General features: G+C 42.7%; 1 protein-coding gene across 1 annotated transcript in view; it reads left to right on the top strand.

The window, feature by feature from the left end:
* The first annotated feature begins 1,205 nt into the window (after window positions 1-1,205).
* Window positions 1,206-27,513, top strand: part of AKAP12 (A-kinase anchoring protein 12) — a 107,536-nt gene continuing 81,228 nt past the window's right edge. Inside the window, exon 1 of the mRNA XM_066372986.1 lies at window positions 1,206-1,514. Coding sequence (XP_066229083.1) covers window positions 1,341-1,514 — 174 coding nt within the window. The 5' untranslated portion in view covers window positions 1,206-1,340. The remainder of the gene's footprint in view (window positions 1,515-27,513) is intronic.

Raw genomic sequence — 27,513 nt, 5'->3', positions numbered from 1 at the left:
TCCCAGAGCAAGTGGTCCGTATGTACTCCTTCAAATAAAAATGACAAATTCAGAACAATTTTATTCTGACTAACACAATTAATTAGGTACAAAATATTCCAGTGCTGAACTACTGCTTACAACGATACTCTACTAAACTGTATTGAATCTGAGTATGGGATGTTTATCCAGTGCCTAATGTCAATATTCCTACTATTTGTGAAAACTGCAGCACTTATTTGTCAGTTAAAACTGGGATGATTCTTCTCACAACCCCACCATCATCATGCTTGAGTCAAATAATCCCGCTAAAAATTTGTGTAATTCAAATATTTATTGATTGCCCGCTATATTTAAGAGTATGAAGGAAAAGAAAACAGGCCACTCGGGTTGACATGATTTAGAGCTTTTTATCTGTGGAGAAATACTGATGCACACGAACAGCTTTATTCCGTCATGTTCCAGCATGGCGCAGGGAGCAGTGGCCTGGACCTCCAGCGTCAGGCCCTCATCTCCAGTAACCCAGCTCATTGCCCCAAATTCCCCAGGGAAGGAGGGCGGCCAGTGCTGCTGATGACATCGCCTGACATCACTGTTCCGGAGGATGGAGACGGTGTGGCCGCCTGGCCCACCTCATCCAAGGCCTGACTGCATTAACCTCTCGGTTCCCCGCTCCAGCCACGTGAGGTGTCCTAATATGGTCCGACTGCGAAGGAGCCAAGGAGCGCCTGCCTTTCTCCGGCTAATGGGGAGGGGGCAGGACCAACGCCATCTGAAGTCACACGCCACCTGAAGGAAAGCAGATGGGGATTGGGGTTCGCCTCGGAGCGAGCTGAGAGTCAGCTGCAGCAGAAGCTCCTGCCTTGGGGTAGCTATCATTTCATCAATCCCGGCTAATCCAGTCTCCCCGAGGCTTTCTGCACTCCCCTTGTTCTCGCTGTGCCCTCACCATCGGCAATCCGCGTGGTCCCCCTGCTCTGGTCCCCAAATCTTAACGGGAGGCGCCCTGGGGGCTGCTCGCCGGGAACCGGGCTCGCGACTCGCTGCGCCCCGGGTCCCAGCAGCCCGGGGGAGACGCTGCTGCAAGGCGTGTCTGGGGCGTGCTCATGTGATGAAGCGAGGGAAAAACAAGGGGGAGGAGGAGCAGGCAAAGAGGTGGCTTTTTTTTTTTTTTTTTTCTTTAAGGAGTTTGCCGCGAGCTCGTCCCCCTCATTCGCAGTCCGGGCGCGTGCGGAGCAGGAGCGGGAGGGAAGGCGCTCTCAGGACCTCGCGGGCGCACGGCTCCTCGCTCTGACCCGCGTCCCTGCGACCCGGAGAAGGCGGAACCCGGCGGCTGGGCGCGGGAGGACGGCGGAGAAGCCATGGGTGCCGGCAGCTCCACCGAGCAGCGGAGCCCGGAGCAGCCGGAGGCGGGGAGCGGGACGCCGGCCGAGCCCGAGCCCGAGCCCGAGCCCAGCGGCGGCAGCCCCGGGGCGGAGGCGGTGCCGGGAGCTCCCGGGAACCCCGCCATCGCGGCCGCGGACCCCGCCACCAAGGTACGGGAACGCCGGGCCACCTGCCGCGGGGAGGCGGGGGTGGGGAGGTCCCTCCGATTTCTGCCTGGGAGAACTTCCCGGCTGGTCCAGCCCATTTGCAAACTCGGGCGCACAAACCCCTCTTTTCAGGTTTTTGTGTTTTGAGGTGTGTTTTTTGGGTTTTTTTTTTGCACCGGGGCGGGACCCGATCAGCAGCGAGCGCGGCGGGGGTCTCGCATCTTTGTCGCGAGTCTTCAGGGGAGGCGACTGCGCCATCCGCAATCATAAAATCCTGCCCCTGCGCGCCGCTAACCGAGCTTTTCTTCCCAGTCTTCCGGTGGTAGCGACCCACCCGAGACGCCGGGTCTGCGTGGGGAGTCCGTGGAGAATTGACCCCTGGGTCGAAAGTCTTGAGCTCTCGGCCCCTTTTTGCCCTAAATGCGGAAAGTCAGGACCCAAGGTGCAGCCTGGCGAAGGGGCCACCCCCGGGTTCCCGCCGCGGACGGCCCTTGTTCCTGGCTGTGCCTGGAGCGACCTGGGTTTGGTACCCAGTCGTCCTGCGGCAGCGGCTGGAGCAGACACCGCCTTCCTGATGCGGAGAAAGCCCGGGGTGTAGCCCAGTCGGAGCCAAAGAAACCCCTGGTAGACGCTGCGTTTCCAAAAGGAACGACAGGTTTCGCAAAGAAGGCAGCGTCTTCCTTCTCGCTCAGTGCAGTGTCCGTGGGCTCAGTTGGATAAACAAATCCTGGAGGAGTAGTTAGAAGTTCTCAAAGGATGCGGTCAGGCAGAAGCGAGCGTACTCTGTAGTCTCGTCTGTGGAGGCAGTGCCTGCTAGCAAATTTGAATTTTATAGTATTAGGTCTTCAAGGCTGAAATATATATTCTTGGCCGCTACAGCAGCCAAGTTTATACTTGTTCCCATCATTGGATTTTAGATCTGTTTTCCAGTATGTGCGTTCATTAGCAAAGCTTCACCTAATCTGTTTTTTTGAGATCCTTTTAAGAAGATGTGGGCAACCATACCTCATGTTAAAAAAAATTCACGTGTCAAATTTGAGGATACAGATTACATGAGGACCTTTAAGAGTTAGTCTCTTCAGGAGGTATAGATGTTTAGTGCATGTTTGATGCATAGGTTTAATGTTTAATGTTTTTATAAGGGGGAAAAAGGCTGGAATCTAGGTAAATTTTACAGAACTATGGCTTCATTGTCTTGACCTCTTTAGCTGTCCTGGTCTAGTTTGGGCTGAGACTGCTCTTAATAACTAGATTATCTTCAGTCTTTAACTTACAACTACGTGTAAAACCCATGGTCCCTACAGCTGTGGATACTAACAAGCACTAAATGCCTGGTATATCTAGGTTTTTCTAAGAGGTGCCTAAGCTTTGGGCCTAAGGAATGCATGGTCGTTTCGTGGTCTGAGCCACATTTAAGTACTTACTGTACATCATTTTTTAATGCCAACTACTGTTAAATGGTTGCACAACCAGTATTTAGAGTCCAGTAATGAAAGTAATTTTAATGTGTACTTATTGAAAGCTTACAGTCAGGTTCATTTTTTTCTTTGGCTTTTACTACTCAGGTTTTTTTTATTAACAGGTCACACTGAAATATGGGACTGCTCCCTTCCCAATAAGCTCAAATTTGTTCATTTAAAACTATTTCTTCCGTTTTTAAATTCTCTTCCATTTATATTCTTCTTCTATAATTTTTTGCTTCTCCTTCTTTCCTGGCCACCACCATCTTGGAACAACCAAACCATGTTCTTTAAAAAAAAAAAAAATTACTTAAATGACATCCAGAATATCACTGAACCTTTTGGCATTCTGCCCAGTTATCAATTTGGAGGCAATCAATACACTTACATGTATCCTCGGAAAATGTGTAGTTTTTCATTTCAATTAGCACATCTTATTTCTCAGGTTTTGAGGACCTAAGTCTTTTCAAAAGATCTCTCTAATTAAGAATGACTCAGCACACGCTTTAGCCTCCCCTCTTCACCTTGTTGAGCTCCAGTTCCTGACCTCTGAGTAATTCCATCTGCCATTCCAGGCTCTCCAATCACTGTGGACCCTTCTTCCCAGCAGTTTCCCCATTTGTGGGTTTAGTTTAGTGAACTGACTAAGTGTTTTTCTAGCTATTCTGCATGTTCCACAAGAGTATTGTTTATAACAGGTGCACCCCACGTGTGGCATGTTGCCTGCATGTCGTAGGCTCTCAAAAAAGGATACTGCTGGCTCTCTGGTTTGACTGGAGACTTTCCAACTGGGGAATACCCTGGGCCACCTAATTTTTCTACAATTCACCTTTGACCTTCTCATCCTGATCTATCTCATATATCTGACAATAATTCAGTCAAGTCAGTCTTTTTGGTTGTTAATAGATCTAGTGAATATTTTTGGCAAAAATGGAGATTTAGGAACTTTGGTTTCTATTTCTCTAGAAAGAGGGGCTAAGCAATTTCAAATTGCCTTTCATTGCAAATGGACAAATATCAATATATTAGCCACAAATATGCAAGTGGCTCAAATGAGATCACTTGAATGCACTGATTAGTTAGGAGATTTCTTGTTTGGGTCTGTGGATATTGGGAGAAGTTTAGACTAATGCATCATTCCCTTCCCACCAGTAGAATGCTGATCGTAAACCAAAGACTGCTGGGAGATTTCCCCCAAAATCTAAATGATATCTGCATCATATGCATGTCGCTTGTTCAGCAATCAGTTTACTTTCCCTTTTTCTGCTCATTTCAATTACCAGTTACAAACTGAGGAAGTGCTCACACATCAAAAGATGTTCAACTGAGTTATTTCTCCTATCAGGTGAATATTTAGATGGACTGAGATAGAAGTCTTGTTTTTTTTCCTGTGGTACTTTCAATAAACTAGGAGGAGTCTTATCTTCCAGTCAGTTTTTTACTGTTTTAATATGTAAATTCTGAGGAAAAAATGGCTTGATCCATTTTTTTCCAGATTTGATTTTTAGACCTGGCTACTTTGGCCACTGCTGGCTCAGGAATCTTAGACTGTCAAAACAGAAGTGGGAAATAAAACCTCTTATTAATCCTCAATCGTTTGTCTTAAAAATTGGTCTCCCAAAGAGTGTTTTAAATCGGGTGGCAATACAGGGTGGGGTACACTGGATAGAAATGACAAATGTACTTCCACGACTCTGGCAAATCTTGATTGTGGAACCCAGCTCCAGGCTGAGTGTGGACAATCATAGCCCTTACGTTAGCCAGTTTCTGTATTTTCTGCTCAGTCAGTGGCTTCCGAGCTGGAAGTGGAGCAGTGGTCGGGGCAGCAGTGTGAGGCCAACGTCCTTGGCTGGTGGGAAGATGGCGGCTCCTGTCAGTCCTTCAAGCTGTGGTTCCCTTTGATTACTAGAGCTGAATCGCCAGAACATAAACATGTGCTCAAGTAAAGAATCCATGGCCTGATTAGTAGATATAACGGATGTTTTTGCCTTTCCTGTGTTAAAAAAGACAATTGAGTTGATGAGATGCATCTCATAATTCCTCTCCCAGCCTGAGGTAGAATGCTTTCTCTCACTTGCCCTCTGCTTGCAAAATGGGAATGGAGACCGAAGATGGTTTGAATGTGATTATGTCATCATTTTTACCCTAAAGGGGCCAGAACTTAAGATGATTAGGCAAGAATTATGTTTGTTAATCCAGTGATATTTCTTCTCTGTGTGGCTACCTGGATTCTCATGGATTTCCCCCAGATTACGATTGGAACACAACCCCAAAATTGGAAATGTGTATGTGAGGACGATCACTTAGGACAGCCATAGCCTGTGAGGACTGCAGAGCCTTCCCTTGAATCTACAGTGTGTCCGTAAAGTCATGGTGCACTTTTGACCGGTCACAGGAGAGCAACAAAAGACAATAGAAATGTGAAATCTGCACCAAATAAAAATAAAACCCTCCTAGTTTCTGGAGAATGATGTGGCAGCATGTGTGCATGCGCAGATGATGACATAACACCGTGTATACAGCAGAGCAGCCCACGGCCATGCCAGTCGAGATGTGGACGGTACAGAGGAAAGTTCAGTGTGTTCTGTGGCTTGCTAAATTCAAATCCGTGACCAAAGTGCAATGTGAATATCAGCGCATTTATAACAAAGCGCCACCACATAGGAATAACGTTACTCGGTGGGATAAGCAGTTGAAGGAAACCGGCAGTTTGGTGGAGAAACCCCATTCTGGTAGGCCATCAGTCAGTGATGAGTCTGTAGAGGCTATACGGGATAGCTACCTAAGGAGCCCTAAAAAATCTGTGTGTGAGCCCACATCGAACTGCACTGAATAGGTATGAAACTGGGAGAGCTTTCCTTTTATTTGGTGCAGATTTCACATTTCTATCGTCTTTTGTTGCTTTCCTGTGACCGGTCAAAAGTGCACCATGACTTTACAGACACACTGTATTATAGCCTTTTAGGCAGGTAGATGTATGAGATCAGTGGAAATTTCCACTTGAAAATCTAGGAGGCACGGACCTCAAATGTGCACCCTTTTGAATTCATTTTGGGTAGACTAAGCTCCATGCCTGGATAGCTTTAAACTGATGTTATAAGGATCATTCTAATTTGGTATCTTACAGGATAATTAATAAAATGTCTTATTTTGAAAGGTACTATGGAATTTTTTCTTCTTCAGCTTCAATACATGTTCAGTGTTGTAGAACACCGAAGAAAGGGAAATCAAATTAAATGGTGCTTGTCCTTGGCCCCTATAAGTATAAACACTGTAGTCATTCATGAAATGAGAAATTAGAATTTATAGCACTCCAAAGTTTGAGAGAAATATAGTTAGTACTATTAACTCATGAAAAAACCCAAAAACCTAAGTATCGTTGAACCCAATTCTTAGTTTTCTTATAACCTAAAAAGAATTACAATTCAGAATAAGTTTAATTGTAAAATAATGCAATGAAAAACCATGAAAAGAAAAGCTGGGTTTGGAAGGGAGAAGCACTGTGCGTAAGTGTATTTTCAATAAATTCTTGCAAAAGCTATAATTATAACTATTTGATTCAATCTATTTAGAATTTGAGCCATTCTTCTGCAGATTAGCACTGTATTAGAGAATGTAAGGGTAAGATTTTATACATGCAATCATCCTTTTATGTCCTACTCATTAGTATATCTAATAGAAGGACTGGGGTGAAGATATTAATAATCTAGTAATTTTAATCATATATGTCTTCATGTTTCTTATAAATAACTGAGTTTACTTATTTAAAGCTGACAGTAGTTCTGACATCATTTTTGAATCTTAAAAGCTTTGTAAGATGATCAAAAGCATTTGCTTCTAATAAAATGATTTTTATTTAAAGACATGACATAACAAGATTCATTTAATGTTTATTTTTCTAAAAATGTTAATGATTGAGAACCTCAATTTGTGAAGTGTGGAAAAAAGTGAGAGTCACCTGTTCTTTTCAACCCCTCAAGTACTCAAAGTTGACATTAATTTGAAATCAACGTTGGTGATCTCTTATTCTTTCAAACACTTTGTGCAACAAGGATATAAATAAAAATACGGTAGTCTCATCTTTAACAAATAAGATCGTATTTTATATATTCTACTACTTTAGGTTTTGGATATCTTTTCATACCAGGACATAAAGATCTACCCCTATTCTTTTTTTCTTTTTTTTTTTTTTTTTTTTTGTATTTTTCTGAAGCTAGAAACGGGGAGAGACAGTCAGACAGACTCCCGCATGCGCCCGACCGGGATCCACGCGGCACGCCCACCAGGGGGCGATGCTCTGCCCCTCCTGGGCGTCGCTCTGCTGCAACCAGAGCCACTCTAGCGCCTGGGGCAGAGGCCAAGGAGCCATCCCCAGCGCCCGGGCCATCTTTGCTCCAATGGAGCCTCGGCTGCGGGAGGGGAAGAGAGAGACAGAGAGGAAGGAGAGGGGGAGGGGTGGAGAAGCAGATGGGCACTTCTCCTGTGTGCCCTGGCCGGGAATCGAACCCAGGACTTCTGCACGCCAGGCCGACGCTCTACCACTGAGCCAACCGGCCAGAGCCATACCCCTATTCTTATGAATAGCTGCATACATCGATTTCTTCTCTGTGGGTTGAAGTACCATAATGATTTAAACCAGGGATCCCCAAACTTTTTACACAGGGGGCCAGTTCACTGTCCCTCAGACTGTTGGAGGGCCGGGCTATAAAAAAATTATGAACAAATCCCTGTGCACACTGCACATATCTTATTTTAAATTAAAAAAATAAAACGGGGACAAATACAATATTTAAAATAAAGAACAAGTAAATTTAAATCAACAAACTGACCAGTATTTCAATGGGAACTATGGGCCTGCTTTTGGCTAATGAGATGGTCAATGTCCGGTTCCATATTTGTCACTGCTAGCCCTAACAAGTGATATGACGTGCTTCCGGAGCCGTAACGCGTGCGTCCTGTGTCACCAAAAGTAGTACTGTACGTGAGCGACTCAGCGCTTTGCGGCGCCGCCACATACAGTACTCCAGGAGCACAGGATGCGGATGCTCCTCTCACTGACCACCAATGAAAGAGGTGCCCCTTCTGGAAGTGCGGAGGGGGCTGGATAAATGGCCTCAGGGGGTCGCATGCGGCCCGTGGGCCGTAGTTTGGGGACCCCTGATTTAAACCATCCTATGTTTAAATGTTCCTAGTCTTTTGCTATATTAAGTCAACACAAGCATATCCTAGTTTGTGTATGTGTAAATATCTCTATATGTGTATAAATATATCTTTAGGGTAGATTTCTGAGGTAGAATCCTGGATCAAAGGATTTCTATCCATTTTATATCTGATAACCCTTGCAAAATCTCTTTCCAGAGAGATTCTTCCACTTTGCATCCCTCCTCTGTGTAGGTCAGCTCTAGCTTTCCAATGCCTTGCCTCACTGGGTAGCAGGTTTTCCGACATTGGCCAGGCTGCACCTCAGCTGGCACCTGAATTTCCTTGGTGTGTTTAAAATTTTTTTTAATTTAAGAGAGAGAGAAATGTTAATTTGTCATTCCACTTATTTATATATTCGTTGGTTCATTCCTGTTTATGCATTCATTGGTTGATTTGTTTTTTGTTTTTTTTTTTAATTTATTTAGAGAGAGAGGAAGGGAAAAAGAGACAAGAACATTGATCTGTTCCTGTATGTGCCCTCACCAGGGATCGAACCAGCAACCTCTGTTCTTTGGAGTGATACTCTATAATCAACCGAGCTATCTGGTCAAGTACATTGGTTGATTCTTGTATGTACCCTGACCAGGGATCGAACCTGCAACCTTAGCGTTTCTGTACAATGAATGCTCTAGAACCAACTAAGATATCTGGCCAGAGCCCTTGCTGCATTTTTAATTATGAGGTTGAGTGCCTTGTGATGTATATTATTGGCTACCCAGTCATGAACTGGACTGGCTTTTCAGGTCATTAAAAGCTATGGTTTGTTTTACAGTTAATTAATTTTTAAACACTACCTCCCCTCGCCTCCAAAAAATTACTTAAAATAGGGGGAAAGCAACTTTAAGAGCAAAAAGGTGGCTGATGGACCGCTCTTCTTTACTCCCTTTTCTTCCCAAATTAGTAAGCTGTCTTGAATTTTATTTGCTTAGACAATGACCTACTTCTTCGGCTATCAATTTAAAATTTTCCCCTCTGGGAACAATCTAAAATCCAGTTGCCAGAAATTTCTTCATACTTCTGATCCATGAAATGTTGGAAACAGGAATTGGGGGCCACAGAAATCCACTTCCCTTGGGCTCTGTCCGTTCTCATTCTCTTAACAAATGAGAGCCTGGCTCGGTTAATTGGAATAAATGTGTTTTCCCAGAAAAATGTAGGTGTTCGAAGCTCTGGAAACTTCGGGATCTTTCCCGGACGCTGTTAGGCTTTTCATATTACAAGTATTTCTTCAAGTTCAAAGGTTTTTGTCTTCCCTACAGTTTCTCCATGTTAAAAAAACAAAACAGGAGAAACCCTGTATTTTCATTCTATCTACCCTTAAGCAGTTAGAATAAAATGTCAGTTTTAAGTTTGATTAGTAAATGAGACAAGCCACAATTTTAAAAAGGAGAGGTTACTACAACTCATTGGCTGGTCTTCTGTTAGACACAGATGTTGCAAATTGCAGGAATATTGAAAGATTATATTTTCCCAGGTTCCCAAACCTGGTTATACAATTGATCACTTGGGGAGCTTTTGAAAGACTCCCCTGGGCTTATCCTAGATCAGGGGTCGGGAACCTATGGCTCGTGAGCCAGATGTGGCTCTTTTGATGGCTGCATCTGGCTCGCAGAAAAATCTTTAATAAAAAATAATAACGTTAAAAATATAAAACATTCTCATGTATTACAATCCATTCATTTCCCACCGCTCATGTTCATGGTTGCGGGTGGCTAGAGCCAATCACAGCTGTCCTCCGGGACAACACCAAATTTTTATTGGATAACGCATAAGGTACACGGGTAGTTGTATCGCTCTCACGGAATTACATTTTAAAATATGTGGCGGCCCTGGCCGGTTGGCTCAGCGGTAGAGCGTCGGCCTGGCGCGCAGAAGTCCCGGGTTCGATTCCCGGCCAGGGCACATAGGAGAAGTGCCCATTTGCTTCTCCACCCCCGCCCCCTCCTTCCTCTCTGTCTCTCTCTTCCCCTCCCGCAGTCAAGGCTCCATTGGAGCAAAGATGGCCCGGGCACTGGGGATGGCTCCTTGGCCTCTGCCCCAGGCGCTAGAGTGGCTCTGGTCGCAGCAGAGCGACGCCCCGGAGGGGTAGAACATCGCCCCCTGGTGGGCGTGCCAGGTGGATCCCGGTCGGGCACATGCGGGAGTCTGTCTTACTGTCTCTCCCCCTTTCCAGCTTCAGAAAAATACAAAAAAATAAAAAATTAAAATAAGTATATATATATGGCGTTCATGGTTCTCTCAGCCAAAAAGTTTCCCGACCTCTATCCTAGATGCATTGAGTCCGAAAGCCTGGCAATTGTAGGTCTGAGATTCTGCAGCCAGAATACTCTCAGTATTCTGATTTGCCTGTTTTGGCCGCCATTGCCTTGAGAAGAGATGTAGGGTGTAGGCGCTGATGGAGGGCCAAGGCCAGGCAGTCCAGGCCGAGGTGACGGCAGCACAGGCTGTTCGAGGTTGGAGCTAGTGTGGGTGGGAAGGCGGGTTTATTTAGACGATGTTGTAAGAGTTGTTAGGTATTAAACCTCTTTACATCTTGAGGAGACATAAAGGAAAATATTTCTTCTACATAATTTCCTTCCTTGATTCTCCTGTATTGAAAACAAGTGTGCTGTTGCCCAGTGCAGGTAGCTCAGTTGGTTAGAGCATCGTTCCGATACGCCAAGGTTGTAGGTTCGATACTTGGTCAGAGCACATACAAGAATCAACCAATGCATGCATAAGTAAATGGAACAACAAATTGATGTTTCTCTCTGTCTTGCTCTCTCTCTCCCTTCCTTTCTCTCTAAAGTCAAGAAATAACTTTTTAAAAAAGTGTGCTGTTAGGAGAGGCTTTTCTAAAAAGAATGTGCTGTTTGGGGGTGAATAGGTGTTGAATCAAAATGTTGTTACCTTTCCAGGAAGGAGCTACTTGTCAATGTCTACCATTTTTGTTTCCACCCGATGGCCTCTTAAACCTTTTCCCTCGTTGACTGGTTATACACTTCCATCGTGCTAAGTCAGTCAACAGTGGCTGAGGGCTTCCTCTGTGGCATTTGACTGCTACAAAAATCTGTGATGAAATCTTAAAACCTAAGCAAGTTCTTGCAGATGAGGGTAGGGCCTGGCTCTCCCTGTTGCTATCACTCTTCAATCTTGATTCCGTAAACATTTCTTCGCTAGTTTCTATGCTCCAGGAGTTGTGCTAGGGACTGCGGAGACCAAGAACTTCAGAACTCAGCCCTAAAAACTCAGTATTCTCCCTTTCATATATTTAGCAATCCACTAGAAATTTGGTGATTTTAATGTTGAGAGGGAGAGATCGAAATTAAATTTCCATGTGGTTACCTATTGTTCCAGTACCATTGATTAAGTAGTTTCTCTAATTAAATCTCAAATTTCCATATATGCATAAATCTGTTTATTGATTTTGTTTTACTTTAGAATTTTTTTCTGCTGTGTTTTTGTACACCAAGTTAAAAGCATTAAGGAAGTGGCTAAAAGACTTTTATGTATTCTACATCTGAGGTGTTACCCTGGTCTCTCTTGGTAAGTTAATATATACGTAAGTGTATAAAAGTGGGAAAGGAACAGGTGTTATCTTACAAACTTAATTTTTCTTTTCTTTCTTTTTTTTCTTTTTTAGCAAGAGAGAGAGATGGGCAGATAAGAAGGGAGGGTGAGAGGTGAGAAACATCAACTTGTAGTTGAGGCACTTTAGTTGTTCATTGACTGCTTCTCTTGCGTGTCTCCAGCTGAGCCAGTGACCCTTTGCTCAAGCCAGTGAGCTTGGACTCAAGCCAGTGTTTTCCTTTTAAATTTTTTTGTACACTAAGCTTTTGTACACTAAGTTAAAAGCATTAAGGGAGTGGCTAAAAATCTAATCAATTATAATATCAAGTCCTTGGGCTTCCAGACAGCGACCTTTGGGCTCAAGCCAGAGACCATGGGATCATGTCGATGATACCATGCTCAAGCCAGTGACCTCAGGGTTTTGAATCTGGGACCTCAGCATCCCAGGTCCATGTTCTATCCACTGCCACTACCACCTGTCAGGCCTAATTTGTTTTCTTGTTATGTAATAGCATTATGCACTAAAGATAGTCAATTATCTCCTAACCACTTTTATGAAAGGCACTGCTCTAGATACTTTGAGAGATAAAGAAATAAGACCACATAACATTACCCTCGTGAACCTCATAATCTAAGCGAGTTGTTAAGGTTCCGCTAAAGCAGGGGTCCCCAAACTTTTTACACAGGGGGCCAGTTCACTGTCCCTCAGACCGTTAGAGGGCCGGACTATAAAAAAAAACAACTATGAACAAATCCCTATGCACACTGCACATATCTTATTTTAAAGTAAAAAAAAAAACCAAAATGGAAACAAATACAATATTTAAAATAAAGAACAAGTAAATTTAAATCAACAAAATTGACCAGTATTTCAATGGGAACTATGCTCCTCTCACTGACCACCAATGAAAGAGGTGCCCCTTCCAGAAGTGTGGCGGGGGCCGGATAAATGGTCTCGGGGGGCCGCGTGTGGCCCGCGGGCCATAGTTTGGGGACCCCTGCGCTAAAGGAAATAGTAACTAAGACTGAAATACACTCTGGCCAGATAGCTTAGTGGATAAAGCATTGTCCCAGCGTACCAAGGTACCGGTTCCATCCTGGGTCAGGGCGCCTACGAGAAGCAGTCAATGAGTGCACAGCTAAATGGAACAACTAAGTGGGACAGCAAGTTGATGTTTCTCTCTCTTCTCCTTTCCCCTCTGTTTTTCTTCCCCTTTCTCTCTCCCTCAAATCAATGGAAAATTAAAAAAAAAAAATTGAAATAAGTTGGAGGGACAATAGAAAAATTGCCGTTAATTGATATGTCTGTACTCAGTGAATTGTCCAGATAACTGCTGTAGAAAGAACATTCCATAAAGTGTTGCAGGCAGATAAAAGGCCATTAGTTGGGAGGCCAGAGAGTACATGACATATTATGGAGCTGAATGATTGTAAGGAAATAATGGAAAAAGGGTGATAAATAATGTTGCAGCCCGTCATTGTAAAAGCTGCGCAGGCAACAGAGAACCAGTGAAGTTTCCTGATAGAAAATGATGCAAAATGCAGAAATGCCACCTGAATGGCTGATGGACTCCTGGGAGACCATCTCACATGTGACCTAGAGGACAACTGCAGGGGGATGTGACACTGGAATGGGTGACATGGGGACGATTGTGTTGGCAAACATTTCCACAATATGGTAGGTGTGTGTATCAGATATTCACAGTGGGCAGTGAGATTGGGGGCAATGAGAAATAATGGAGATTTCCAGCCTTGGAATAAGGAGTACCTCAGTTTCTCCAACAGTCAGACAAGAATGTCCCTCTGCTAAGATCAGCGGTCAGCTTAGATGGTCTATTACTGTGTAATGAGTCACGCCAACAATGATTTCTCTTCAGAGGGGAGAATATTGCTTGATGGTAACATCTTAGAACTTTAATTTGCAGCAGACTTTATGGGTAATGACAGAGGGCATCCATGACATCAATTATGTTTCTCTAATTGTGGTCTATGTCAGCAGAGACCCTGGGCATCGGGGGCGGTCCAGGCTTGTAGGGTGGTCAGGGTGTGAGAGCGCAGTGGAGGGTCAAGTGTCACAGAATAAGAGATGATGATACTGAAGGAACTGTTGGTGGTGTCTGCGGAGAAGGTGGAACCAGACGTGAACAGTACTAAAGACAATAAAACAGACACCCCGGGACTGAACAGCTGTTGGATCACTGCTTCCTCAGGTCACAGTGACCATGTGACCCCAGCCCGTCTGCATCCACCTAAAAATGAAAGGGCCTGATGGTTGACTTGCATTCCTTCCATTTGTAGGCGGAGGAACTAGGTAGCTTGGGGAATGTTTATCTTTATTTGTCTTTATTTATCTTTCTTCTTTGTAATTCTTTCCGTCTCCAGTGTCTGCCCTTTGGTCTGCTGTTCAGAGGACGATTTATGGTTTGTTATTTTTCTTCCAGTCAGAGCACATGATTTCTTATTGACTCGAAGCATTACAGCTCTGGGTCTTGTCTGCTGAACTATCACTTTTTCTATATTGTCGTTCCCTGATACTGACCGTCCTTACTGAAGGCATGCTTCACTCATCCTTGATAATCTTCTTGATTCTCTAAAGTATATATGTATTGTTGTGATGCATTGAATAACATTGTTAACGGATTTGATGGATTTTAACACTCTTAGTCTGAGCGATAACTTTTCACTAAATTAACAATTTAGTGAAATTGTTCATTGTACATTGCCTGTTAAGAAACATTTGTTGGAAATGAACCTTCACTTGGGTGTATATGTAAAAATAGTCTTACCTACACCAATAACAAACAGAATGCTATGCAAAGTTCAGTCGTAGATGTGGTCAGTCTGCTTTAACTTTATAATTGGTATACACTGCTGTATACATGGGAGGGGGGAAACTATAATCTACAGGAAATTGCTAAGAATGAGCTAGTCTCTCAACCACTACCTTGGCTTATCGGGCCGACGCTCTCACCAACTGAGCTACCTGGCTCTCTATGAGGAATTTTTCTTAATTATTTCAGAAATGACATGTTTAACCTGTGTATAGACATGAGTTCCTGACTCCTATAGCGTTAATGTAAATATTTAAATGGAAAGTTTTGTTCTTGGTCTGCTCTGTTTTATATGAATTAAGTTATTGAAAAGCAGTGAAAAATGTCACCACTAAGGTTTACTAAAACCAGCCCTGATTCTTTTCTGCAATCCCGATGAAAGCTTGTGTAATAAAATTTCAACAAAAAAATAGTTGACAGTAAGTAGTAGGGAGTTGGTTTTACTATCTGACTTTTTCCCTTTGTGTAAAGCCTTCAGGAGTTTCGGTTCAATCTGATGGCACTTTTAGATCTGTTTTTGTTTTGTTTAGCGTATAGAAAATTTGTTTTACTTTGATCACAACGAAGATTGGTTATTCTTTTGATACGCATTAAAGATACACGACTGTCTTTTGAATGCTCAAAAGGTTTTTGTCCTGTAATGGAGATTCTGTGGCAACCAAAAAGGACCTGCAATAATATAATCTAGAATTGAAACAGTGACAAGAGATTTTAAGTCACTTCTGGAACTGTGCCTGATAAACAATCCTCCAGGACAGGGAGGCATGCAAAGAATGCCGAAGGATTCAGGGAAGTAGGTCATGGTTGAAAGTCCTGCATTTGTCAGAGAAAGTTTCTCAAGCAGTGGCTGTGATCCGGGTCCCTGCTTATTACCCAGGGTGCTTTAGTCTCAGGCACATTCGGTGCCGGGAATCTCTCAGCCTCTAGAACGGGGTTGAAGTAACCGAGTCACTGCACCTGCCTGTACTCCCCACACCCAAAATAAAAAGGGCTTACAGATTAATGGCTAGAAAATCATGGGTGCCATTGATAAATGTCTTTCTTTAATTGCATGCTCCTGGAATAAAAATTATTTAAAGAGTAAATAGGCAAACATTGTATATTTAGGAAAGAAAAGAAAATTTGAGAGTTCCTTTTAAATGAACTGAGGGTTTTTTTCTTTTGCTGACACGTGTTAAGCACTGCAGGTTACCCACAGTTCTCTATAACTGCCTTTGACCTTAGTGTGCACAGTCTATTGTGGATTTAAAACAATTTTTTTTTTAAATTTTTTCCATTGATTTGAGAGAGAAAAAGAGAAAGAAGGATCAACTCATTGTTTCACTCCATTGTGTACTCAAGAGATCACTTCTCATATATGCCCTGACCGGGGGGGTCAAACCCATGACCTCTGGTGTGCTGGGTCAGTGCTTTATCTACTGAGCCACCCGTCCAAGGCTTTATTGTGGATTTAACAAACTTGTGGAAACCACATTTTGCCGTGAGTTGTAGCTAAGTGCTGAACAAGAGGCACAAATATAGCAGGTCCCAAAGGCAAGAGAGAGAGAGCACATACCAGTGTACTAGGGACGGTGGCATGGAACAGGATATTTGTGTCCCCCCAATTCATATGTTGTAACTAATCCTCAGTGTGATGGTATCAGGAGAGGAGGCCTTTGGGAGGTGATTAGGTCATGAGCATGGTGGACCCTCATCATGGGATCAGTGCCCTCAGAGGGAAAGGCACAAAGAGCTTTTTGAAGAAAGATTTTATTTATTGATTTTAGAAAGAGAGAGAGAAGGGTGGTGGTGGGGGATGAGAAGCATCAACTCATATAGTTGATTCTCATATGTGCCTTGGCCCAGCTAGCCCAGGGTTTTGAACTGGTGACCTCAGCACTCCAGGTGCTTGATCCACTGTGACACCACACGTCAGGCACAAAGAGCTTTTTAAAACTATTATTATATAATCATGAGAAGGCCTTCAGCAAACCAGGAAGAGAGCTCTCACCAGGAACCAAATCAGTCCTGGAAATCTTGCACTTTCAGCCTCTCTAACTGTGAGGAATAAATGTGTGAGTCACAGTAGTTTGTCGTAGTGGCCTGAGCTAAGGCAGAGGGAATGGAAATTTTGAAGACTGAGATACTTGAGAAGAAGCAAGAAATTAATATTTTAAATAATAATAAAGTGAGCCTCATTATATTGGGAGTGAAAAATAGTCTAAGAAAAGTGTATTGTTGTTTTTTAAATTGCATTCATTGGGGTGACTTTGGTTAACAAATTTATACGTTTCAGTTGCACAATAATTCTACAACACATCTTCTTTCTAGGGAAAGTTTTAACTGCAGGGCTTTTCAGAACCCTTAAAATGTTGGTATTAATTATACCTCTCCAAAAAGGGATATATTGTATACAGTTTACCCAAATACAATTAGGAGATGCCAGGCCAGAGAGGAGAACACAGAATTGTGCTAGCTCACATATACACTATGGAATACTACTCAGCCATAAGAAATGATGACATCGGATCATTTACAGCAAAATGGTGGGATCTTGATAACATTATACGAAGTGAAATAAGTAAATCAGAAAAAAACAGGAACTGCATTATTCCATACGTAGGTGGGACATAAAAGTGAGACTAAGAGACATTGATAAGAGTGTGGTGGTTGGGGGGGGGGGAGGGAGAAGGAAAGGGGAGGGAGAGGGGCACAAAGAAAACTAGATAGAAGGTGACAGAGGACAATCTGACTTTGGGTGATGGGTATGCAACATAATTGAACGACAAGATAACCTGGACATGTTATCTTTGAATATATGTATCCTGATTTATTGATGTCGCCCCATTAAAAAAATAAAATTAATAAAAAAAAAAAAGAATTGTGCTAGCTCAGAGAGGTACCTTGTGGCTGTGATGTGGAGAGTTCTGATAACAGTGTGACTTCTGCATTTGTTGTGATTAGCAATGACAAACTAATAATTAATTGGAATCTATATCTGGATGTCAGTGGGGACTTCAAACTTAACTTTTTTTTTCCAATCTGAGACTGAGAATAATTCTGAGATATTAAATAAGTTTGTTTTGGTGGTGGAGGGGAAGAACAAGGAGGTTGGATTTTCATTTCATTCATATAAAAATAATTGTATTTTTTTATATACCTAATTTTTCTATTAGCCATTTGTAGAAAAATTCTTACTCTTTGGTTAAAATGGAAAAAGAAAGGAATATGTCCCAGCTTCAAAATGTACATTATTTGAGAAATGCCTCGCATCACCCTGAAATGAAATATTTTATATTTTTATATCCTTCAGTCACATCTAAACTTGACTGTGCATTTGGGGTGGGGTGAGAGAGAGAAGTAGATAATTGAGGTAATAATAGCATCATTAACGTTTTGAGGACAGAGTGCACTTTAGATTAATTTCATTGTTAAATCATTCAGATAATTGCATCAGGTTAGTTTGTATTGTCAGTCTGCAGTAAGTCTAATAACTGTTTATAGACTCGATTTCTATGGTACTTAATTAAGTACTCTCAGGGCTAAACATCCCAGTGTAAGCCACATTATGCCTTCAAACTTTCCCTCAACCATATTTTCTGGGGCCAAAGACAATTGACTACTGTGGAGTTAAATGTTGCAAATTATTGTGTTCCTTAAACTCTTTCCAGCTCCTGCCCTGAATACTGGAGGTATTGTAACTTTATGTGAACTTGAACGAAGACTGGGGAAGGTCAAAACAGAGCTTTCCTGAATGGAGTTGCAAATTCTCCCTCCGGCAAATAAGAGTAAATGGAAATGTCATCCGTTTGTTGCTTTTTATGGTCATGAAGAAGGAAAAAATCCCCAAAGCCAATGATTCCTTTGCTGTGAGCTGACCAGCTGGCTTATTTCGGCTTCCGATAAGCCGTTGAGAGAGAGATTGATGTACTTTTTGCCTTGAGCCCTGATCAAAGCAAGTAACTGTATTCGGGGATTGGAAGTCAACTAAATTTTTAAGGAAGTTGCTCCTTTGTAAGAAACCCTAAAGATCAATGTAGGGCTTTTCTTTTAAGATTGCTTTAGGGCCTGACCTGTGGTGGCGCAGTGGATAAAGCGTCGGCCTGGAAATGCTGAGGTCGCCGCTTCGAAACCCTGGGCTTGCCTGGTCAAGGCACATATGGGAGTTGATGCTTCCAGCTCCTCCCCCCGTCTCTCTCTCCTCTCTCTCTCTGTCTCTCTTTCTCTCTCCTCTCTAAAATGAATAAATAAAAATAAAAAATAAAAAAAAAGAATGTCTGTTTCTGAAAAACTTACTATGTTTTAAAAAAAAAAAGAAGAAAAAAAAAGATTGCTTTAGGCCATATAAGCAGAAACAACTCAATCTAGGCATAAAGTACTGATTCCGCCTTCATAATAAATATTTACTATAACTGCTTATTTTTAAAATTAGCATATGCATACATGAAGTATATGCATATGCTAATAGGCCCACTTATTGACTCCTCTCTTCACTGTCACTTCTTGTGCTTCTTCTCACACAAGCACTGACTTGATAGAATGGGTGTGTCTGTGTTGTGTAGTGCACCTGGGTCGCAGGGCTCCGAACACCGTTGTTGCGCTGTGTTGTTTCTGTTGATTACAAGGTGGAAATCTGTAGAGCATGAACTAATAACTGCATAAGCCTTAAGGCTCGGGTGCATGTAGAAATATAAAAAAATAGAGTTCCTTCTCTCACTAACTGTCAAGTCACTAAATGGTCTCCTGGATTTGAGAATTTATTAGGGACCAGGCCCTTTTGGGGGAACTTGTACATACTTTTTCCTGTCTTACCAATAACTTGTCACTTCTGTGAGATGAGGAGCATCATCCCCATTTTAAAAATGAGCCAACAAAGTGAAAATTTTAACTAAGATGTCAGTGCACTCTGCCTTTCTAGGTATTTCAGGATGTATTACTATATCCGTTGTCAAATAAATGGCAAATGGTTCGTCCTTATTGACCAGTCAGTTATTTTCGACGCTGCTGCCCTCACTCTCTCCACCCTGTCATGGTCTGGAGGCAGCTGACGCCAGGTTGTAAGTTGGAGGCAGAGACTTAAATGACATCCGATACTACTCCTTTTTCTCCTTCATTCGGGCGCATCTGAATGCCGGGCCCCTACCATGACCGTGGTCTCCCTTCCCAGTTTTCTCTGCTCTCCTGCCCCGGTCCATCACCCATCCTACTGCACCTGGTTGAACTCCATTCCATTATAAACACTTTTCCTCTCTTAAGAGGATCTCCCTGCTGATTCACCTGCTGAAATCAGCGTGTTGTAGTTAGGGGGTTTTGTCCTCCCTCAGGGTTTTAACACTCATCATATTCACCAATTTTCAGACTCACATGTGCATCTATTGGACAGGTTTATCTCCTGGACAGCATCTCTCTGTCCGCTTTGCCCACCTGCTCCTCCATAAAAGAGAACTCTGCATCCTCACCATCTCACAGAAAGTGTCCCTCTCCCATTCCTGCTCTTCCTTTTCCTTCCACTCTCAGGCTATCAGGAAGTGCTGTTACTTGAAATATTGGGGGGGGGGGGGCGGCACTTTGTAAAGTATATGATTGTCTAACTCAGGGGTTGGGAACCTTTTTGGCTGAAAGAGCCATGAAAGCCACATATTTTAAAATGTAATTCCATGAGAGCCATACAACAACCCGTGTACGTTAAGCATTATCCAATAAAAATTTGGTGTTGGTCCCGGAGGACAGCTGTGATTGGCTCCAGCCACCCGCAACCGTGAACATGAGCGGTAGGAAATGAATGGATTGTAATACATGAGAATGTTTTATATTTTTAACATTATTATTTTTTTATTTAAGATTTGTCTGCAAGCCAGATGCAGCCATCAAAAGAGCCACATCTGGCTCGCGAGCCATAGGTTCCCGACCCCTAGTCTAATCATTGTGCTGGATAACTTGAAACTAATACAAAATAATATTGAGTGTGAGCTGTACTTGAAAAACAAAGTTTTAAAACAAATTCTGTTCTAGTTCTGCTTGCTCAGATCTTTCCCTCATTCCTAAATTTTAATTAGCCTATGCAACATACCGGGACGTTAGTCTTCAGACTAGTTTTCCTGGTTCTAGCCATTCTTCTCTGCATGTGATGGCTGTATAGATGCAGACAGTTAGGAAGTGGAGGGACCCTGGGACCCTGGGATCGGAGAGGCCCTCGGCTTGCAGGTATAACTACCCCTCCAGACTCCTCCTTTCTGGCTGCAGTCATGCACCTGTGCGTCCCTTACCCTTCGTTCTTCAAGGTGCATCTTGAGGCCTGGAGAGAAGACAAAAGCAGTGTGTGTTAGGTGTCTTCTTTCGATCTTCTATCTATTTTGCTCCATTCAGTGAATGTGGTAAGAAAGTGAAGTGCTTTTCATTTCAAATGCTTTCCCGTGTGGCACAGTGGCCCAGCCTCAGAGAAATGTCTCCCCGACTAAAGTCACTTTCCGCCACCCTGGTAGGCGGAGGTGCGCGCTACGGCATCTTGAGCGTATTTGTGTAAAACTTAATAGTAGTTTGGGCTCTAAACTTATTCCATTATTGGGTTGATTTTTTTTTTTTTTTTTTACAGAGAGTCAGAGAGAGGGATAGATAGGGACAGACAGACAGGAATGGAGAGAGATGAGAAGCATTAATCATCAGTTTTTTGTTGCGACACCTTAGTTGTTCATTGATTGCTTTCTCATATGTGCCTTGACTGTGGGGCTACAGCAGACCGAGTAACCCCTTGCTCGAGCCAGCGACTTTGGGTCCAAACTGGTGAGCTTTGCTCAAACCAGATGAGCCCGTGCTCAAGATGGCGACCTCGGGGTCTCGAACCTGGGTCCTCCGCATCCCAGTCCGACACTCTATCCACTGCACCACTGCCTGGTCAGGCTATTGAGTTGATTTTTATTTGGGGAGTTCTGTCTGAAGCAGAAATAGGGCCAAACATTTTATCTATTGGCATTTTCATTTTCAATAAGCAGGTACCCGGTATGAATGAATTAAAGTTTAGAAATTTTTATTTGTTTCCCTTCTCTTTCCTCCTTTAAAAAAAGCAGAAAGTCCCGGAAGCCTTTTACAGTTTCCATGGGCAGGCTCAGTGCAAGGAGGGGTCTTCCCAAGGCATCCCCGATGGGCACTCTGTCCCAGTGGGTGCTGTGTCCCAGGCCAGGTGGAGCCCCGCCCAGCGTTCTTTTCTGAAAGCCAGAGACAGACACCCCACAACTTCCAGTCTAAGGTTTTAATGAGTTTTCTGGGTCTTAGTTTCCTCATACTTCAGAGTGTAAGCCCATTTTCGTTGTATATGAAAGAGTTTATGAGCAGAAGTTGTCGGCCTCTAGAGTTCTTCCTTTCATGGGACTCTGCCAGGGTGCTTTCTCCTCTAAATGTCACTCGTGCCTGACCTGTGGTGGCGCAGTGGATAAAGCGTCAACCTGGAAACGCTGAGGTTGTTGGTTCAAAACCCTGGGCTTGCCTGGTCAAGGCACATATGGGAGTTGATGCTTCTTGCTCCTCCCCCTTCTCTCTCTCTCTCTCTCTCTCTCTCTCTCTCTCTCTCCCCTCTCTATAATGAATAAATAAAAAATCTTAAAAAAAATAAAAATAAAAAAAATAAATGTCACTTGTTCCTTTTGACGCACCTGTGATTCTCTGAAAGTCTGGGTAGCTCACTGGTGGGTGGATCACCACTTACTTCCTGAACTAGCAGCTTTGGGCTTTCTCCAACTCAGACCTCTTGCAGCTGTATCCCTGCTGAATTGGCCTTTGAAGTTTCGTTTAACAAATACTAAATTCCTTCTGTTGATACTTCTTCATAAGGCATAAGCTGTGCTGAGGTATCTTGTCCACAGTCTAAGCTTCCACGACATCTGCCTGCTGTTGGATCCTGAAATTGTCCATCTCTCCTTCTGGGCGCCTCTATTTCTTTTTTTTTTTATTATAATTTTATTTTTTTAATGGGGTGACATCAATAAATCAGGATACATATATTCAAAGATAACATGTCCAGGTTATTTGTCGTTCAATTATGTTGCATACCCATCACCCAGAGTCAGATTGTCCTGTCACCTTCTATCTAGTTTTCTTTGTGCCCCTCCCCCTCCCCTCGTAACCACCACACTCTTATCAATGTCTCTTAGTCTCACTTTTATGTCCCACCTACGTATGGAATAATGCAGTTCCTGTTTTTTTCTGATTTACTTATTTCACTTCGTATAATGTTATCAAGATCCCACCATTTTGCTGTAAATGATCCGATGTCATAATTTCTTATGGCTGAGTAGTATTCCATAGTGTATATGTGCCACATCTTCTTTATCCAGTCATCTATTGATGGGCCTTTTAGTTGTTTCCATGTCCTGGCCACTGTGAACAATGCTGCAATGAACATGGGGCTGCATGTGTCTTTGCGTATCAATGTTTCTGAGTTTTTGGGGTATATACCCAGTAGAGGGATTGCTGGGTCATAAGGTAGTTCTATTTTCAGTTTTTTGAGGAACCACCATACTTTCTTCCATAATGGTTGTACTACTTTACATTCCCACCAACAGTGGATGAGGGTTCCTTTTTCTTTACAGCCTCTCCAACATTTGCTATTTATTACCTGTCTTGTTAATAATAGCTAATCTAACAGGTGTGAGGGGGCACCTCTATTTCATTGTCTTCTGCCCTTTCAAAATGAAGGTACCCACCTCAAATCTATATCTTCTGTTCTCTTCCTTGTGTGCAGCGTGGGGCAGGCAGCAAGGAGACTGTTCTGTGAGGAAGGCGAGTAGAGAAGGGATTGAATGAGAGAGGGGAAGGGGTTGGCGACCTCGGCTTGGAAGATGGCCCAGTCGTCTGGTGTGCCAAGATGACAGCTGGAGCAGGGTGTAGTCCGGAGAAGAGGCTTGGGTGGACTGCTGACACTTGAGGACGGGAAACAAAAACCTACTAGCTCTCAAATGTTGTGTTAAAGCAATTTGCTAGTTTTGCTTGCTAACATTATAAAAGAAGATATATATTTAATGTGAAGTCCTAGATGGTTCTTTTGCCCGTAAATTCTACATGAGATAGTATGACATACAAATACAAGCGGAAGATACATTTCTGTGAAATTTAACATGTATGTAATATTCCTGTTTAAAAAAGTGAAATTAGCTTCAGAAATCCTATTTATTTGGATGATGCCGACTGAATTTCAATCTGTAGGAAAATAGAATTTGTCTGGAAGTGTATGTTTTAGGGTCAAAGTTAAATGTATATATGGAAATTAAAGCAGTCCTTTTTTTGCAGCAGTTTTATTGATAGATAATGCACACAATATGCAGTTCACCCACTTAAAATGTATATAGTGATCTAAACATTCTTCACTGAATAATGTTATTGAACAACTGGAGGGAGGTGATGTTTGCTAAATGATCTGAGCTAGATTCTTATGGCTGTTTAAAACTTTTCCTTCAAAAGAATTCAACTGGCCCCCCCTAAAAATTTTTTTGAAAATCAAAGTCTAGGAAGGGAACTCCTATTGCTGTTTGAACTTGAAATAGTCACCAAGGGATTTCATGACCCATTAGATCAGCTAAACTAACTTTAATCTAGTGGACTTAAAATCTAGCAGAGGAAAAAGAACTTGAAAAAATATAGCAGAAGAAACTGAACTCGAATATTAACTTTCTGGGAGAAGGGACCCTTTGGATTAAAATTAAAGAATAAGTCTGACCTGTGGTGGCGCAGTGGGTAAAGCTGAGTTCGCCGGTTCAAAACCCTGGGCTTGCCTGGTCAAGGCACATATGGGAGTTGATGCTTCCTGCTCCTCCCCCCCCCCCTTCTCTCTCTGTCTTTCTCCTCTCTCTCTCTCTCTCTCTCTCCCTCTCTCTCTCTCTCTCCTTTCTAAAATGAATAAATAAATAAATAAATAAATTCAAGAATAAAAATGCTTGCTAGAAATCTAATAGTACATACATAGGTATAGGAAGTCATTCTTTCTCCTTACCGCCTCTTCATCCCTCATCAGTCTCTCGCATCAAAATGAACCCCATTATCTTCACCATCGTCCGTCCCGGCCTAGAATGGACCACTGAACTGATGTGTGAGGAAAAAAGTTGGTGATTCCTAGGAGTCAACTGGGTTCACTGAGAAGAAACCCAACAGTAATCTTTATTTTCTTTTTTGTTCTTTTTGTTGTTCTTCCTTCCTTTCTTGGTCTTTTCTGTTGTTGTTTTGGTTCCTGGATTGAGGGTGATTTCAGTTTCACCAAAGGGACTTGACAAAAAGCACTCCCCAGTGCCCCCGCCCTCATTCCCGGGTAACCACTCATCTACTTTCTAGCTCCTAAGATTTGCCTATTCTGGACATTTCATAGAGATGAAACTATATGACTTTTTGTGTCTGGCTTTTTTCACTTGGTATAATGTTTGCAAGGCTGATCCTTGTTGTAGCATGTATCAGTACTTCATCGTTTACATTTTTATAAAAGATTTTCATTGATTTTTTTTTTTTGAGAGAGAGAAAGGGGGGAAGAGAGATGAGAAAGATGAGAAGCATCAACTCTTAGTTACTTCACTTTAGCTGTTCATTGACTGCTTCTCATACATGCCTTGACTTGGGGCTCAAGCCAAGCCAGTGACCCCTTGCTCAAGCCAGCAACCTTGGGCTGCAAACCAGCGGCCTTGGGACCATGTTTATGATCTCACGCTCAAGCCAGCAACCTTGAGGCTTCGAACCAGGGACCTCAGTGTCCTGGACCGACGCTCTGTGCACTATGCCATCACTGGTCAGGCAGCACTTCATTTCTTTTATCGCCAAATAATGTTGCAGTGTATGGATACACCCCATTTTTTATTTCTTGTGCTTTAGTTGATGGACATTGGGTTGTTCCCACATTTTGACTATTATGAATAATTCTGCTACAAACATCAGTGTCCACATTTTTGCGTGGGTGCATGTTTTCATTTCTCATGGGTCTCTGTGTGGGAGCAGAATGGCTGGGTTGTGGCTGACTCTGTATTAACCCTTTGCGGACCCAGCAGGCTGTTTCTCAGAGCAGCTGGACCACTTCGCTTTCTCACCAGCCACGTGCAGGGGACCGGTTCTCTGCAGCCTTCCCGGCTCTTCTTATCTGCCTTGTGAATGATTGTGGCTGTGAAGTGGTGGCACTTTGTGGGTTTCTTAATGTTCTTTTTTCTTTGTTTAATCTCTTCACTTTTTCACCCAGCCTCCCCCACCCCCGTGCCTCCCCTCTGACAGCTGGCAGCCTGTTCTCTGTATCTGAGTCTGTTTCTATTATTTTGTTTGTTAGTTTATTTTGTTCATAAGCACATGTGAGTGAGATCATATGGTACTTGTCTTTCTCTAACTGGTTTATTTCACTTAGCGTAGTATTCTGCGGGTCCATCCAAGCTGTTGCAAAAGGTAAGATTGCCTTCTTTTTCATGGCTGAGTGGTATTCCACTGTGTAGCTGTACCACAACGTTTTTACTTGCTCATCTACTGATGGGTACTTGGGCTGATTCCAAATCTTGGCTATCGTAAACAATGCTGCAATGAACATAAGGGTGAATATAATCTTTTGAATTAGTGTTTCATGTTTCTTTGGATATTTTTTCCAAAGCGGAATTGCTGGGTCATAAGGCAGTTCCATTTTTAACTTTTTGAGGAACCTCCATACTGTTTCCCACAGTGGCTGCACCAGTCTGCATTCCCACCAGCAGTGCAGGAGGGTTCCTTTTCCTTATGGACTCGCCAGCACTTGTTGTTGGTTGATTTATTGCTGATAGCCATTCTGACAGGTGTGTTCTCCTTGAGGTTTTGATTTTCATTTCCCTGATGGCTAATGGTGTTGATCCTGTTAGTTTTTCGTGAACTAAAATTTTGATGTTCTTATATACCAAGTAAAGCTAAAAATTAAAGATGCCTTCTGAAATGCATGGGTGTGTGACAGACACCACGATGAGTTCAAGTGGTCATTATGCATTGTGCACGCTTGGCTATTCAAGCACATGCTTTTCTGTCTTCTGAAAAATGGTTCTTACAGTCCTGACTTAATAGATAAGAAGTACTGTTTCTAGATGGGGGAGATGCTCACAGAATAAAATGTTTCATGGTGGGGAGTGATGGTGGTGAGAATTTGTTGGTTAAATGTTTCTCACCAGAGGCAGTTTCTTCTGGAAGATTCACTAGTCGTCAACATTTTGCCAGATTTGCTTTCCTTCTCTTATTTGTAAGTTTTTGTTGTTGAAACTTTCAGACATCAAAATACTGTACTTCTACATTGTTTAGCACCACCTCCTAAGGATAAATTCCTACATAGTTCTTCTGCTTAACCACAGTATCATTATCATACTTGAGAAATTTAATATTAACTTGATGACACTGTTTAATGTAGACCTCACATTCAAACTTCTCCTGTTATTCTGTAAATGCATTTTATACCTGCTTTAAAAAAAAAAAATTGGGTCCAGGATCTTAATCAAGGTTCCCAAATTGCATTCAATTATGTTTCTTTTTGAAGTTTCTTAAACCAGAATACTTCTCTTGCCTTCTTGTTTTTCACAGGATTTATTTTTATGAAGAGCTTAGGCCAGTTTCTTGCACAGTGCATTTGTCAGATTGGTTTTTCTATGATTAGATTCAGGCTGCACATTCTTGGTTAGAATACACCCGCCCGATATTGAGTACTGTTACTCACACCAGGGGCCTGAGATAATGCGGACCTCGGTAATGTGATTGTGGGCTCCCACCAGCTCTCCTCATTAGAAAGGTCTGCTTTTCCCCGTGGGGTGATATGATCGTTGGATGCCCACTATTCTGTGGCCAATGTTTCAGTCCTCGCCCGAATCACATTCGGGGCTGCAAAATGTCTCTCATCCATCATTCTCTCCACTTTTCTACACCTGGCATTCTTCTGTATAGACGAGCTTTTCTTTTTTACCTTCTTCTCTCTCCCCCTCCTAGCTTTTTTCCTCAATAATAAGGTTATGGAGCATATTTCCAATT

This window comes from Saccopteryx leptura, chromosome 3 (assembly GCF_036850995.1).
Source record: "Saccopteryx leptura isolate mSacLep1 chromosome 3, mSacLep1_pri_phased_curated, whole genome shotgun sequence".
NCBI classification, from domain to species: domain Eukaryota; kingdom Metazoa; phylum Chordata; class Mammalia; order Chiroptera; family Emballonuridae; genus Saccopteryx; species Saccopteryx leptura.
The sequence above is the reverse complement of the archived record's forward strand: the minus strand, read 5'-3'. Positions and strand labels throughout refer to the sequence as shown.